Raw genomic sequence first — 15,866 nt, 5'->3', positions numbered from 1 at the left:
GTAGAGGACTGGAGTACGGTCATCTTCTCTGATCAGTCCAATGTTCAACTTTGCCCAACACCTGGTCATCTAATGGTTAGACGGAAACCTGGAGAGGCCTACGAGCCACAGTGTCTCGCACCCACTGTGAAATGTGGTGGAGGATCGGTAATGATCTGGGTGCTTCAGCAAGGCTGGAATAGGGCAGATTTGTCTTTGTGAAGGACGCATGAATCAAACCATGTACAAGGTTATCCTGGAAGAATTCTTGCTTCCTTCTGCTCTGACAATGTTCCCCAACTCTAAGGATTGTTTTTTCCAGCAGGACAATGCTCCGTGCCACACAGCCAGGTCAATCAAGATGTGGATGGAGGATCACCAGATCAAAACCCTGTCATGGCCAGCCCAGTCTCCAGACCTGAACCCCATTGAAAACTTCTGGAATGTGATTAAGATGGATGGTCACAAGCCATCAAACAAAGCTGAGCTGCTTGAATGTTTGCCCAGGAGTGACATAAAGTCCCCCAACAGCAATGTGCAGACTGGTGGAGAACATGCATTAATGCTGTGATTGACAATTGGGGTTATTCCACCAAATATTGATTTCTGAACTCTTCCTAAGTTAAAACATTAGTATTTTGTTGTTTACAAATGAGTATGACTTGCTTTTTTTCCATTATTCAAGGTCTGAAAACACTGCATCTTTTTGTTATTTTGACCTCTAGCATGCTGTGCTAAATGACTGACTGACCGCTATAGTAAAACATTAGCTGTGTGACTGCCTACCTGCAGCAACAGTAAGTCACTTTGAAGTAAAGCATGAGAATGTTTAGTTCACAATGATTAGAAAGCATATAAAGCATTTTAGCTTTAACCCTTAAAATTATAATAATTTGCTGTATACTAAATTTGTATATGTACTTGTTCTTATTTTTTGTTAGTTATGGCAGTAGAAGTTAAATCAAAATATTTGTATGTTGCTTTATGCTGTACTGTTTTTGCTACAAATTGTTTTGTAGCAAGGACTTCATGAAGGTAGGATCAATGGAGGAGTATTGTTATTATTAGACTGCATTAGTTTTAGATAGGTGGACCTAATAAACGGCCAGCTGGGCGTACTATTTGAGATTAGATGCAAATCTGATGGTTGGAAATGTCGACAAATTGGGCACATGAATACGCATTTTTTAATTTGAATCAAAGTTTAAATTCTACTGGTAGCAAGTACCTTTTGGAAAATACATTTTTGATTGTCATGTTCTTCACAATTGACCAAGTTGTTCTACTATGGTGAGTTATGTAACCTGCCTCTGCCTTTCTCAGATCTGCATACGCTGTCTAAAAGCTGAAGAATCACATCTAGTACCATTTTTATTTAGCTTAAAACTTTGAGACTGCAAGTATAAATGAGGCTCTGCCCCTTGAGTGTTTGTGTGCCTGTGAGCAAGAGAGTGTTTGTGTGTGTGTGTGTGTGTGTGTGTGTGTGTATCAGATGGACCACTGGCTACTGTGCCAGGACTTAGTCTGTCTGACTACTCATCCATGGTGCCCTCCATCACACTAGCAACGCGTGACAGAACACACCATCACAGTGTGAAGTGCACACACACACACGCAAACACACACACACACGCACACGCACACACGTTTTGTTTCCATAAATCTTTTTACTATTTCCCTCTTCACAAAAACAGTCCGTTTTGGAAACTGTCAAACCTTAAAGCTACTCAATTTAGCCATGTGAGAGCTCCTTTGCTTTTAGATGCCTGCATCAGGCAGAAAAAGAATGAGCGAGATGCAGAATGTCAAAGGAAGAGGGAAGCCTCAGCATCGATGCCCTGCTGGTTAAATATTCTTACAAACTCACATAATTACTTCCAATTACAAATATATTGCCAGGAGGGCAAGAAGCAGTAAAACAATTCTAAGATGAAATGTATACAGAGTGTCCAGAGATTAGATCAAGGTTCAAATCATGATGGGCAGGTCAGTGTGGCATTAAGAGGAATGGCTGTTTTTTTGAAAGGCAGGAACATGAATACACAGTATATTCTATGATAAACAGATCATGGGGAAAATGCCTAAACTGAAAAATTTAATTATTCTTCAAATGAAATGTGCAGTTTATTGTCTTGGTAAGAGCAGGAGTCATTGTGAATCTGTTTCTGATGGCTGGAGCTCAGTGCTCTATGTCGTTTTGTTACGGCACCTGCAGGGCATTCCAAGAAAAGAGAGCCTTTTTTGCATCACTGACTTAATCGTGCTCAAAATTCAGTTTCAAAACTGAGTAAAGGCACTGTCACCAAGTAGATTTCTCCTTTGCATGGCCCCTTAGGGACTGTTTCGAAAACCATTCACAATAATTACGACTGGAGAAAGAAAGAAACTATATATATATATATATATATATATATATATATATATATATATATATATATATATATATATATATATATATATATATAGTGGCACACACACACACACACACACACACACACGCACACGGTTGGTTCAATGCCCTACATGTCATCTCAGGGAAGATGTGGCTTCAATCTTGGCTTCAGATCAGTGCAGTTACAGAACGAAAAATGGGGAATGGTCGTCTATCACACACACTTTTGATAAACCTGACGAAACAGCGTGACAATTCTTTATGAAACCGATACATCACTAAAGCAAAACCAGGAGTCTAGAGAGCGCAAAAGTAGGAGAATTTCTGAGGCAAGATGGGAGTTTAAGAGATGCAGAGATCAAAAATAAAAGAAGGGAATTCACAAATCACACTAGGAGCTTAAAATAAAACTCGATACCTTAAAGAGAAAGATGTGTCAGGTAACTTCCTAACCCATGTCAGAAAATCTTTCATTATTTCTTCTTGAAATGATTACTAGGCATAACAGTCATATTTTCTAGCGAAAAACTGTATTTATTAAAGTGATAAAAAACTAAATTGAGAAAAACAAGTCTGTATGTATTACCATCTAGAGATTCTTTGTAAAGATCCATTGCCATCCAACACAGCTTTCACATTTTCTTTTGTTGATGCTGTGTCAGAGAGACGCTGATTGAACTCGATGGTCATTTGTCATTATGTAATAAGGGGGAGTTAGACTGCAGCACATTTAGATTAGATATTAAATATTAGAGACATCTTTTAGTAATAGCATTTTTTTTTAACAGTAAAAACTATCCAGCAAGACCTTTTGAACCAAATGTATGACTGTGATGTTTTATTGGTTTGCAATTGATATGGCTTGGTACATTTATTTGGTGTATTCTTTTTTTATGCACAGTGCTGCATCCTGGGGAGTGGAGGAATGAGAAAGGGAGACGGCAACAAAAAAAAAAGTTTCTTAAGATCTCGACACATAGACAGCAAAATAACAAAAAAATGAAGGCACCCTGTTTAAGTGAGGGTTTTCAAGCGGAGGGCAGCCGGCACAGTATAGTGTAGGAAGCAGGAGACATTTGTTTAATCACAGAATAATGATATTGTGATGGATTCTGACCTTTAGCAAGTGGTTTTATGTATGGAGATTTAATTAGCGAGCCAGCAAGCAAGCAGGATAGCGGATATGTGGATGAGTGGGGTGAAGTGGGGAGAGGCAGTCTGGATGTTCTTAATGAATCCACTAGCCTTTCCCTTCCTGAGGATGTGGCCTAGACTGACTCGTCAGCTGCAGCCAGCCACTGATTAAGCTCTGCAATCAGGAGGAGGGATGGAGATGGTCAGCACAGGAGACAACACCATTCAAAAGGTTGGTCAAACGCAGAACAAAATAAGAAAGAGTCAATAACATGAAATATGAGCATGGGTGGGAAGACAGAATGTCATATTGGAAGAGCTCCTTTCAAGTGAAGGATGAAACGGGGAAGGGATGAGTGTGTGTTGGGAGGACTGTGAGAGAGATCAAGAAAAAGACTCAAAGAAACAGCAGCGGCCGAGTTGAATAATCTAATTAATTGGAGTGAATTCAGAATGTGAAGTTGATAGCACGTGACAAATGTGGAAGAATAGCCCGTGGCATGTTAGCTAATGACATGTAATTAATGATCATTAGCAGAAGGGATGAGGGGATGGCCATGGCCTGTCAGGGACTTAAAGGCGACCTTGTAATTTTCTCATAGTGGGGGGGGGGTGATAGACAAAACTTCCCCCTGTGCTTATGGAAAGCATTGTAAGAGGAAATAAAGGGGTGAGACGGACAGACTCAAAGAGGGAAAGCATAACAGAGACTGAGAAGATGGAATGGAGGCAACTATTTTTATAAGAACATGGGGAGAAGGTCAGGCAAAAGGAGAAAAGAAGAGCAGCACCGGCAGTAAGCAATGAATCAAGGATGAGAGAGAAGAGAAGCAGAGAGTGAATTTATTGCGATCCCGCTGTTTTGTTGTTCCGTTTTTTTTTTCTGCTGACACAGTGAACATGGTGGGAGCAGGCAGCTTTTTTATTTTTTATAGGTCACATGCCACTTCACAATGATCTATGGATGCAGGCCCTTTGCAGACTTATACTGTTGAGCATGCATTATGTGGCTCAGCCAAGCGTGGCCATTTGGAGGAGAGAGGAATCATCCCCCCCTCACTCACTCTCACCATCCATCCTCTCTACTGCTCTCTCGCCTATCATACCACTCTCTGAACATACTTTTAAAAAAATGTTTTAACTTTTCCCTCTTACCATCCCTCCCACTCTGACTGAAAGCCTCTTAAAGATGGTGTGAAGCAACACAGGTCTGACGGGAGTGAGTGTTAATAGTGTCCTACTGAGGCCTGTGTCCTTGAACACATCTACCTACTTTGATGATTTCATTATTTCTCTTCCCAAAAACCTTGAAAACTCAAATTATAAACGTTTCAGTCAATTCAGTTGATTTAGTTTTTTAAACATGTCTATCTTCTGCAAGGAGGAGTACAAATTGTATCACCGACGCATCCAAAAACGGTTGCGTTTCCTGCTCCAAGTGAACACGGATAACTGCCATTTACAATAAATAACTTTATTATGCTAATCTTTAAAAAACTGGACATAATATATGTATATTTTTTATTATTCTCTACTCAACTTAAGTTACATGAATAAACTGTATCTGAAACCTGCCTACATACATCCACGTACAGTATATGTACATACATTTAAAACAAAGTTTGTAATACAATCTTCAGTCTAAATCCTATCTTTGATACAAAAACTAATTTTTATTGAGTCTTCAACGTGATAGTAAAAGGTGAGTGGGTAAAACCCTTGTTTGATATTTATGTGGATATGGGATTTCTCAATTAGAGTCATATTAGTGCGGGAACCCAAAAAGCCCTCTGACTTCCAAAATATTCTGAGAAACCTTGTTTGGTGTGTTAAAGAAATATTCTGAGCTTGTGGGTGTAGATGTACTGTGTGTGTCTTTGTTGGCTCTCTCTACACCAAAGAGAATCACAGAATGGAGAGGATGTGAACGATGAGTTTAAACCACATTTCAGATGATATCAGAGAAACTGCGCTCCCAGTCATGCATCATTTAAATGTTACAGTGACTAACAACCAATGATTCCTAAAACTAGAATTACCGCCTATTACCGTTCTTATGCGTCCGCCAACGAGTCAAGTTGCAGTTTACAAGCATGTCCGTCATTTCATCATTTTAAACCATTAGACATTTGTGTGGAATTGGCGTATTTAGTATATAGATTCTTGAGTAACGGCCTAAATACATGTTTTGTGAGGTCACAGTGACCTTTGACCACCAAATTCTAAACGGTTCATACTTGAGTCCAATTGGACTTCTCTGCCGTCGTACCCGAGATATCGTGTTCACAAGAATGTTCTGAACATACGGACGTACTATAATGCCTCCGGCCCCGCCTGTCACCGGCAGGAAGACATAAAAAATAAAAATAATGAACGAGGGGATATTAGAGACAACAACCATCCATCACAGACACATAAACGAGATGAGTCATGTTTACAACTCTTTATCTTACATGGTCTCATTGTAGAAACACTCATAGGAAATATATATGGCCTTTATTTACATCTACTCATTTACTAATGCTCAAGCAATAGGCCCTGATTTATGTGTGTTTGCGTGTCCATGACTCCTAATATATGACTGTAGCATCCACTCTAAAGCAGCCTATAATTATCTGATCTACATTTCAATAAATTACTTAATAAGCCTTTCATAAAACAATTTATTTATTGCTATTATTCTACTTTATCATAAGCCTCTCTCAGCCTTTAAAAGCAACCATCTCCATTTCAGCAGTAGCCATACTTACAAGTGTGGTGGCACGTGTGTGTGTGTGTGTGTGTGTGTGTGTGTGTGTGTGTGTGTGTGTGTGTGTGTGTGTGTGTATGTATGTACGTGTGTCACAACTCATCTATCTCCTGCAGAGTCCACCGTCACTTGTTCAGCAGGGTCTAATTTATGCAGTGGCGGTGGCGATACTGTGGTGCATGCTGAAATGGCATCATTCCTCAGCACTAACCCCTGTGTGCTCCCTCACGCTTCCTCTCCCTGCTGACAGCTACACCCCAGGCATGATTTATCAGGCCCTCAAGCAGCAGACAAAGGCGCCTCGACACGTGTGCTGTGCCAGAGACGGATTAATAGATAAACACTGTGATTTCAGTACCAAACACAAGAGAGGGTCAACTCCATAATGTCTTGAGATGCCTGGAGTGCATGGTTAAGGTCAGAACAATATGGAATGGGGCGAAGTAAGAGGATCAAATTTATGTTTCTGAAATATGGCCACGACCAAGCGATCACAGTCTTGTTTGAAGTATTTGTGGCTGTATAAATTCTCATTTGTGGCTCTTGTAGATAAACAAAATCACTGACCTGGGTAAGGAAGATACAATTCGTCGTTCCAATGATTGTATTTCTTGGCAAAAACCTTTTTTTTGCTCTCGAGAGCATTCACTCATTCAGTCTTCTCTAATAATACAAAGCTAAATTCTGCACTAAATCTGCACTAAATATCGTAGGTTAGACTTAATGGATTATCTAAAGGTTACATTTGCAACGACACACCTTTAATTGATCTATATGATGAAAAATAGACCTCATCAGAGCAGTCTGCTATTTTAACCCATTAGCTACACCTCTCTGAACTCAAAATTGGCAATTGAGGACATGTTTCATGTAGAGGATCATGACAACCAACAAATGCACTTTGATCATAGTAATGTTGGATTTCTTGAGGTTGGCAGGTTTTATTAATGACGTAATAAAATCAAGAAAAGAAAATCCATGAAACAGCTCTGGCTGCTTGTGAAGGTGGTCTAAACACGCAACACCCAATTTAACCTTGTTTTTTATGTGCACAAAGTGAGAAATCAAATGAACTGAATCACTGAATTTGTAATGATGTTATGGAGAATGGAATTATGGTAATTTGGCTGAGCATTCAGCTGCATTGTTTAAAGGGTGAGCAGATTAAAAGAGGCAGTGGATAGTTAATGTCGAATCATAATGGGATAGAGCATGAACCCACCCAAGAGCACAGTGTTCATGAAGGCCTCCCGCAGTGCACTGAGGCTTATTATAGTAACATTAGGAGCCTTCACAACTGATTTTCCTCCAGGAAGACTCACCTGTATTGTCTCTCAGTAATAAACCATTATAACAATAAGAAATCATCAGTGTTTAGTTTTTCTTTATGCAGTCTCATGAAATACCCTTTTCCTAAATGGGTTTGTTAAATGCTACTTTAAACAGTAACTGCTCCACGCCTGCTGTTTTGATACATTAGGAGCACAGTGGGTAATGTGTGTGCCTGTGCCGGTAAGTATGTGTGGAATATAAAAGAAATGCCAATAAAGTATATATTTCCCCAGTACCATCATCAAACTTAGTTCTGTGTAAATGTGGCTGAAAGTCACAAAATGTGTGATGTGTGCATTCTAGTAGTACTCACGGCACTGCTGCAGGGAATATCTTTGACTTTGAGCCAAGCCAGGTCCAGTGTGCCTTCACCCTTGTAGCATGACTGCAGCCTGTCCTTGATTTTCTCATTGATCTTCCGCAGAGAGAAGACACACAGTACAGAGTCCTGTGAGGCCTGACGTGGACGCCTCTTTTGGCCTTTTGAAAAGACGGTGAACAAAACATCATCATCCGGTGCCACATCTAGAGAGCGTGCCAGGATAGCGCCAGCTTTGGACAGGTAGGCCGCCTCGAGTAATCGGTACTCCACGTTGCCACTAATGCATCCAATAGGCACCTCCACATAGGAGTTGAAGGCGGTGTCTGTCTTGCAAAGGCGGACTATCTTGGACGTGTAGACCTGTTCCCGACCAGTAGATGAGGACCCAGTAGTTGGCCCGCCCCCCATTTCAGGCTGCAAAGTCAAGAAGTAGACAAATGTCCCACTGGCAAAGCCATAAATGTAGTATATGTCAAAGTCTGGGATGATAGTGAAGGTGTCTGAAGGAATCTTAATCATAGAGGCCACAAACTCATCATGGAAGACATAGGCAAACATGCCATCTTCCTCCGAGTTTCTGGCCAACTTGCGGCTAGAGATTGTAGGGAAGTACTCTGGTTTGCCATCCACTGCTGTGGCTACAAATAGCATGTCCGGAGAGGCATTGCCATATGACACAATGACGCCAAACACAGAGCCACTCTCATTGACACCAGAGAGGTAGTGCTCCTTTTTGTGGAAGGGCTCTCCCAGTTTAAAAAGGTCATCTAGGCGGAGGAGTTTGCAGATGCCCTGGTAGAGGCTGCCACATGCCAGCAACCGGTTCTCCCGATAGTCCATCAGAAGCATCTTGTTGACATTGTTGGTGAGTGATAGCGGCTCACTGCAGGGTTGGACGATACGTGGTGGGTAGCACTTGCGGTTGTCTTCATCCGGGCCAGTCTCGTGGGAAACCTGGACCTCCAAGCCCGGGGACAGTTTGTATATGCGATTGACGGCTCCCAAATAAACATTGCCATTGCGATAGTCCACTGCAAGATGGTTGAATGTCCACTTAGGGTTCTCAGCCCGAAATGATGCATACTCCTCCTCCTGAAGGGATGCTGTGATCACTTGGGAGCCGGCACTGTGAGCCTGTGGGGATTGCACCATTGTTTGTGACGTCACAGGAAGCTCCAGACTGGACAGGAAGCAGCATACAAAAAAGCAGGTCCGTGTCCTGGTGAGGGACGTCATGGTTGTTCTGAGGCTGGGAGTGGTGAGGAGAGGGAAGGAGGCACAGTCCAGTACTGTCGGCCAATCAGGATCAAGCTTGTCTTGAGATGGAGGACATTATGTACCTAAGATGGAAGAGAAAAAACCCAGTGAACAACAGCAAAATTAACACAAACATTACCAACAAATTACTACACATTCATGGCAACTGTCACATGATGCTGATGGATATACATTATGCATATTATGTTCCAATTTTATCTGGAACAGATTAGAGCAACGCATCTTTAGAAAGAATAATGAAGAAAACAGGTGAAGAGGCCACACACTTGAGACTCCAACACAATCTATAATTAGAAAAGAAATGGGCTAGACATAAAAAGGAATGAGACTGAGGCACAGTAGAGGTTTAAAATGCACTGTAGAGGGGGAGCTTTAGCCAATAGGATCAATCCATGGATTGAGAAAGGGGACAGAAGAGGAGGAGTAATGCATTGTCTCAGAGGAGGTGATCAGCATGGCTCTGCACCATCTCTCTGCATGGACCCCTGCTCCTCTACGCCCCTCCTTGCCTTCCTGTTACAGCCACTATGCACCTAATTGACTCTCCCCTTGGAGAAGCAATTTGCATGCTTTGGCGATTTCTCTCTTTTCTCCCAATAGGGCAGCTCACCTGCTGACACTGCTAGCAGAGAGAAAAGGACCTTCTTTCTCTCTAACACACGCGCACGCACGTTTATGGGCAGTAGAGGAACAATTAAGGAGGAAATGCAAGTGGTTGCAGAAATAAGCTTCCCTATAGTCCTTAGGTCATTTGCAAAGTCTCAGCATTACATATACAACCATAGCAGACAGGCACGCACACACAACACATGTAAAACCATGGCAATTTAGTGAAGATTTTGCATGTGGTGGCCGTGTAGAACCGTTGTATCTATACTGTCAAAGCGCCCAGCACACAGCATAAAACACACACCAGCACAGATTATCAAGGGGGAATTACAGCATTTCCTGTAAACACGGTGGTCCCGTGTGTGTTGCCTGCTCATTAGGCCCCTCTCTAACGGAAAACTGGGTATTATGAGGAGTGGTGTTCACCTGGGTAATGCAATACTCTGATATTTTGTCTGACACTTGTCCTTTGCGGAAAAATAAGAAAATAATTAAATCTTAAATGAATGAATATCAAATATTCCAATATTTTTATCGCGTAGCCAAAAAAATAAGTTATAGTTAAAAAGAAAAACAATGAATCAATAAAACATTTACTTCATTCCTTTTAGCATAACATTCCTATTATACATTTTAATTTCTTAAAAAGCTTTTTACTATGATCACTATGTTTGCACCAATACCTGGTGGTGCTACCTGATATTATCCCGCCACAGATCTCATCTCAAGTTCATATCCAAGCAATCACATGCTGTGGTGGTGTCAAACGCAACCTCACTGCAATCTTACCAATCTCCCCTCCATCTTCTGGCAGGCAGAGAGAGGGAAAGAACAGAGCAGACAGCCTCTCCACAAATGATAAGAGGACCAAGAGAGGATGATGAGAGGGATAAAAACTGATACGGAGATAGAAAAGGTGACGAGTCTTCAGGTGTGTGCGTTTGTGCATGGAAGAGTGCGAGTCAAAGAGCGATCATTACCATAGCTATGACGCAGGCGTAAGGCAAGAGGGTTTAGGGAGAGACGGGGATAGGGAAATGCACTTATATAGAAAGAACCATGCAGTAAATACAAATTCAGTGACGTACATGAAATATGTTATAGTAAGTAACTAAAACCCCCCAAAACACGGTCTCAAAAGTGTAGTAAAAATCGACACATTTGGGGGTCAGAAAAACATTACCACATTCACTGAATTGGTGTTAGCTGCAGGGCAATCGCTCTGATAGACGTTTCTGGCATTGTGTCTACTCACTAAAAAGAAAGCAAGTGTAAGAGAGAGAGGTTTGAAAAAGAGCTAGTGGAAGCTGCTGCTATTTTAGGGGTAATGTCAGGGCAGTGAGCCCATAATGTTAAAAATAAAAAAGGGGAGCTGCATATTAATCTTACAAATGGAACAGCACTGGATCTTCCACCGCTCATTTATCTAGGGGGAGGGACGGCCAAAAAGTGTTCCTCTGAGATTCACAGACAACTTTATTCAGCACTTATTATTAATAGATAGGAGACAGAGAGGAAGGAAGGGACAACAAAAGGAGACAACGAAGGAAAAGAAGGGCGTGAGACACAGAGGGAGAGGCTGTTCTACTACCTTCACATCCACCTATCCTCATGAGTATAAACCTTAATGCACTCAAACACAGCTCACATCCAAAAGAAAAGAAAAAGAAAAGAAAGGCTCCCAGTAGTCTCCCTTGAGAAATAAATGAGAGTTTTGCAAGCATAAAACACTAAAACCTCTGAAAGGAAAATAAATGACACTCTCATCAGAAGTACCCTGCAATGGCAGTGTGTCTACCACATGAATCTGTTATGAAATGCAATTATCCTTCCTGACGGTGGGGGGGGGGGGGGGGGGGACAAGCTTGTTTAGTTGCTGTTTGCCTTTGCCTCCAGATCATCAAGCGCCATTAATTAAAGCTTGCTTTGGTTGCTCTAACACACACACAGATTATCCTAACACATGCTTTATCCAGTTGCGTGCCATTAGTACATGCCGTTTCTCTCGCCTGCACTTATATGCATATTAAAATAAGGTGCGATACTGGTGGTGATGAGGTTTGAGAAGTGCAAATTATGACATGGCAGTAAAATAACCTCTAATTGCGTTGTCAGAAAATAGTTTATCCACTTGACTGATTAAGTGTTGACAGAAAGTTTACAACCTAGTTGTCAAAATATGTCATGCACAGACCAGCCAGAGAATGTGGTAGATGCAAAAGGAAGACAAAAGAAAAAAGGGAGACATAAACAGCATTTACATTTATAAATATGTGACTTCACCAATTAAGAGCAGAGCAGAGAAAGAGAGTGTCTGAGCTCCATCAGGTGAAGATGCATTGCCATGGCTACACACCAGAAAGGTGTCGGCAGATGGATAGAATATGTCTCCCACACCCTAAACCAGATGACAGTTCTGTTCCATCTCCCACACATACATTTAGTCTGGCTGTCAGAAATTGTTCAAAAGTTCAGACAAGACACAAACACCCTGTTGGGTTCACAGATAAACTGCTACAAATTGCTCTGTTTCAGACAACGTATTTTGATGCTGCAAAGCTAATTTCAGGGACAACAGTATTAGGCAGCGCTATTATGGATATGTCATGAGCCATTTTGCTTTGGCAGTGATTGTGTAATGGAGAGCCAAGGCCAGACATGACAATTGGAGGAGACGCAGCAAAAAAAGCAAGCCTCGACAAAATAATCCCCTACTATTTATAGTCCGACGGAGGGGAGGCATTTATGTTGAAGAAATGACTTGGAATTGAAGAATCTGTCAAAGTCTTTGGTAAACAGCTTAACTTCTCAGTGAAAATGTTTAAAAATAACTAATACATTCATAAAAACACTATGAGTAAAATGGGATTAGGGAACTGAGTGAGTCAGAAATAGGGTAATTACACATAATCCTTTATATTCATAAAGAAAAAAAACAGACTTCACTTATCTAAAGTAATCTGTCACAGGGAGAAAGAAGGTGAATAAATGACAGACAAGTAAACAGACTTGAACTGCAGCCATGAAGCACAATGATGAAAAAGATTTAAGAGAGACAGAGCAGAATATTAGTCGGACCCAGACACGCAAAGTGAAAAGGAAAAAAAGGTCATTGAGGTTTAACAGAGCAATTTAGATGTTGAGAGTATGTCTTGCTCCAGCCACAAGAAAGTTACTCAGTGCTGTGTCCATTGTAAATGTATTTGTATGCTTATGTGTTTATTGTGTTAACGTCATGGGACCTAGTGCCCATTTGTGGCTTTTGCACTGATTTTGTCAGCCACAGCTGTATACGACTGTATTATGAGCGTGCATCTTTCTGGTTGACATGATATCAGCTGGCAAGGGTCAGGGTGCTGGATTTCTGTTGTAGTACTTTTAAAGGCTCTCATGAACACTGCTTCAGGCTATGCACCTGCTCATATGAGACTGCTAAACTGCTACTATGAGGTCTGCTTGGCAGCCTGGTTGAATCTCTCGTGACCTACTGTGTGTGTGTGAAGTAGTAGTAGTAGTAGTAGTAGTAGTAGTAGTAGTAGTAGTAGTAGTAGTAGAATAACAAGTGTTAGTATTGGTATGAGATTCAGCATGGGTAAAGAAAAGTTAGAACAGAGAGGAAAAAAGTGAGTGAGGAAGACAGTGACAGAGACAAATGAATAAAAAGAAAACAAGCAGACAGAGATGTTTGTCCCAGATCAGTGGATGTACTGACTAGAGCGGTGAAGTCCCCCCCGCCCCCCCTCCCCTGCTGAGCTCTGGCACTGATCAGAGGAATAAGAGTCCCCCTGCATTGCAGCCACACACTGGGACTGGAGGAAAACAGTGTCCCTGCACTCACAGAGCATAATCACAATCACAAACGCTCACACTGACACACAGGCTCGTCAATCTACGCACAAACATCCAGACCACAACACAGCAAGGCACACACTCCAACTTGACACTTTTGTATGAAATACACACAAACACAGCAAGCATACAGAGCAGTTATGCCCCCCCCCCCCCCACAACTCACAAAAACTGGCATTATACCTTGGCACCAACAACAGTACATTATGCCCCCCTCCACTACAACACTGGCAAAAAAACAAATTAAACTAGAGCAGAGTAAACTGAGGCTTATCCAGCTTGCTAATGGCTGGGGGGTGGGGGGGGGTGCAGGCCTCTGCTATCCAAGCACGAAGCTCAGGAGAAGCTGCAGCTAAGAGAGAACCCAAACAACAACACATGCAGAGCTGCCTGCCTGAAGGAATAAGAGAATTAGCAAGGGACAGAGGACAGGAGGATTCATGACTCATTATTACCATTCTGACAACTTGAACATACAGTTTCTCTCACAAAACACCAATAATATATTACTTGAGTATAGAGTAGAGACTAAAATGGTCTCCATATAAATGCACTTAATAGGTTAGCATCCTTTATGGCTAAAGTTTTAATTTAGCTTAATCTTGCAATCATGATTATGTGTCTAAGTTTAAAGAAGCAAATGATACAATTGCACTTTTTTAACCATAGCATGGTGTTTTTAGAAGTAGCAGCCACTAACAATTATTTTCATTCTTACACATAAATGTGACTGAAATGCACTTATTATTATTATTATTATTATTATTATTATTATTATTATTATTAAGCACAGAAAGAGAAAATGAAGACGGACAATAAAGAATAATTTTGCAGCCCTATCATTCACACACCCACTGTGAACAGACAAATAGATAGAAACTTAAGTAATGATAGAGTGATCATGTCTAACATGCCTAACAGACTAAGATAACCCCTGCTAATACACAAAACAGATGGCACACTCATCTCTCCCAGGAAGGCAGCAGCAGAACAGAAAAAAGGAGGACAGAGAAGATGGAAAGAGAAGGCGGGGTGTCCTTGGTTACATCAAGACGTGGATTAGCAGCATGGATTACTGTCACCAGATACCCTGTCTAGATCGGGGTTAGGAGGTCTAATCCACCACGGAGCTGTTGATATTACAAAGAAAGCCTTTGGATTCTACTGTCAACTGGGTACATATCATATGAATGACAGAAATCTGACTGAAGACTCTGGGATGATTGCTACATCTGTAGTACATAAAGTCAGTGTGTACAAGCATCAACACGCCGCAAATAATACATTATGTTTAATTATTAAAGCAAATATTGAGTTTTAAAATCTGCACCTACAATTTCTAAGGGAATCTCTCCCGGTTCAGTCCGTTAAAGAAAAACAGAGTTTATACCAAGCAGATTTTGCAGTTCGTGGCAGCTGCACAGCGAACATATTACTTTTAGGAGTAGCAATACCTATAGTCTATGCCTATAGGCGGCAACTACGACTCACTGCATATTTTAAGTGTTTTCTTCAGAAATTGGTTCATATTGACATTTACAAGCAAACAAATGTAAGCAATGCATTCACCAAACAGAATGATTGACAGCTCTGGGAAGCACCACATTACTTTAAATGGCTACGTTTAGGATCATTCTTCGTCAACATATCCATTTTTACCTACAACAGCCCGGTATGGCAACTGTTTTTGATGCCGTAAGAGATGGATCAATGTCATTGTAAAATGTATTTTTTTTTTAATCCAACCACAGTTAAAATGTGATAGTTGGAGCGGTTTGTTTTTTCTGAAAGCACTGCTTTTGTGTTAATTTCAAAAGCAGTGCTTTTGGCTTGGCCAGGTGCCCCATCTAACACAATTGGCATGGTTTGTTGGTGGGAAGCCAGTGAGGGACCATTGTTCTTATTGCTCCTCTAACAGCGCGGACACCTACTGGTTGGTTCCTGGGCAGAACAAGGTGTTATCATGTGGGATAGCATTAACGATTGCTCGTTTTACGTCCTCCTCACCTCAACAGTAAGGGGCAAATATGCACATTAGGAAAAGTGTCCTATCCTTAAAAGATACTGTACGAAAGAAGCATTGCCTGTGTCACACATATTGTCTTGCTAGCTTCCAGACTATCTTTCTGTCTCTCCTTTTCACTCTGCTAGAGTTAGTCAGAACATCTCAAAGAAGGGGTCTAGGCAAATATCCAACTGGACAACCCTTCAGGATTTTTGAG

The 15,866-nt window shown here is 41.2% G+C and overlaps 1 protein-coding gene across 2 annotated transcripts in view; it reads right to left on the bottom strand.

Annotated features, from left to right (window-relative positions):
- Nucleotides 1–15,866, bottom strand: part of plxna4 (plexin A4) — a 220,144-nt gene that overhangs the window by 187,940 nt on the left and 16,338 nt on the right. For both annotated transcript variants that reach the window (XM_029461735.1, XM_029461734.1), the window contains exon 2: nt 7,900–9,248. In XM_029461735.1, coding sequence (XP_029317595.1) covers nt 7,900–9,144 — 1,245 coding nt within the window. In that variant the 5' untranslated portion in view covers nt 9,145–9,248. The remainder of the gene's footprint in view (nt 1–7,899; nt 9,249–15,866) is intronic.

The sequence above is a fragment of the Cottoperca gobio genome, chromosome 23, assembly GCF_900634415.1.
Source record: "Cottoperca gobio chromosome 23, fCotGob3.1, whole genome shotgun sequence".
NCBI lineage: Eukaryota > Metazoa > Chordata > Actinopteri > Perciformes > Bovichtidae > Cottoperca > Cottoperca gobio.
The sequence above is the reverse complement of the archived record's forward strand: the minus strand, read 5'-3'. Positions and strand labels throughout refer to the sequence as shown.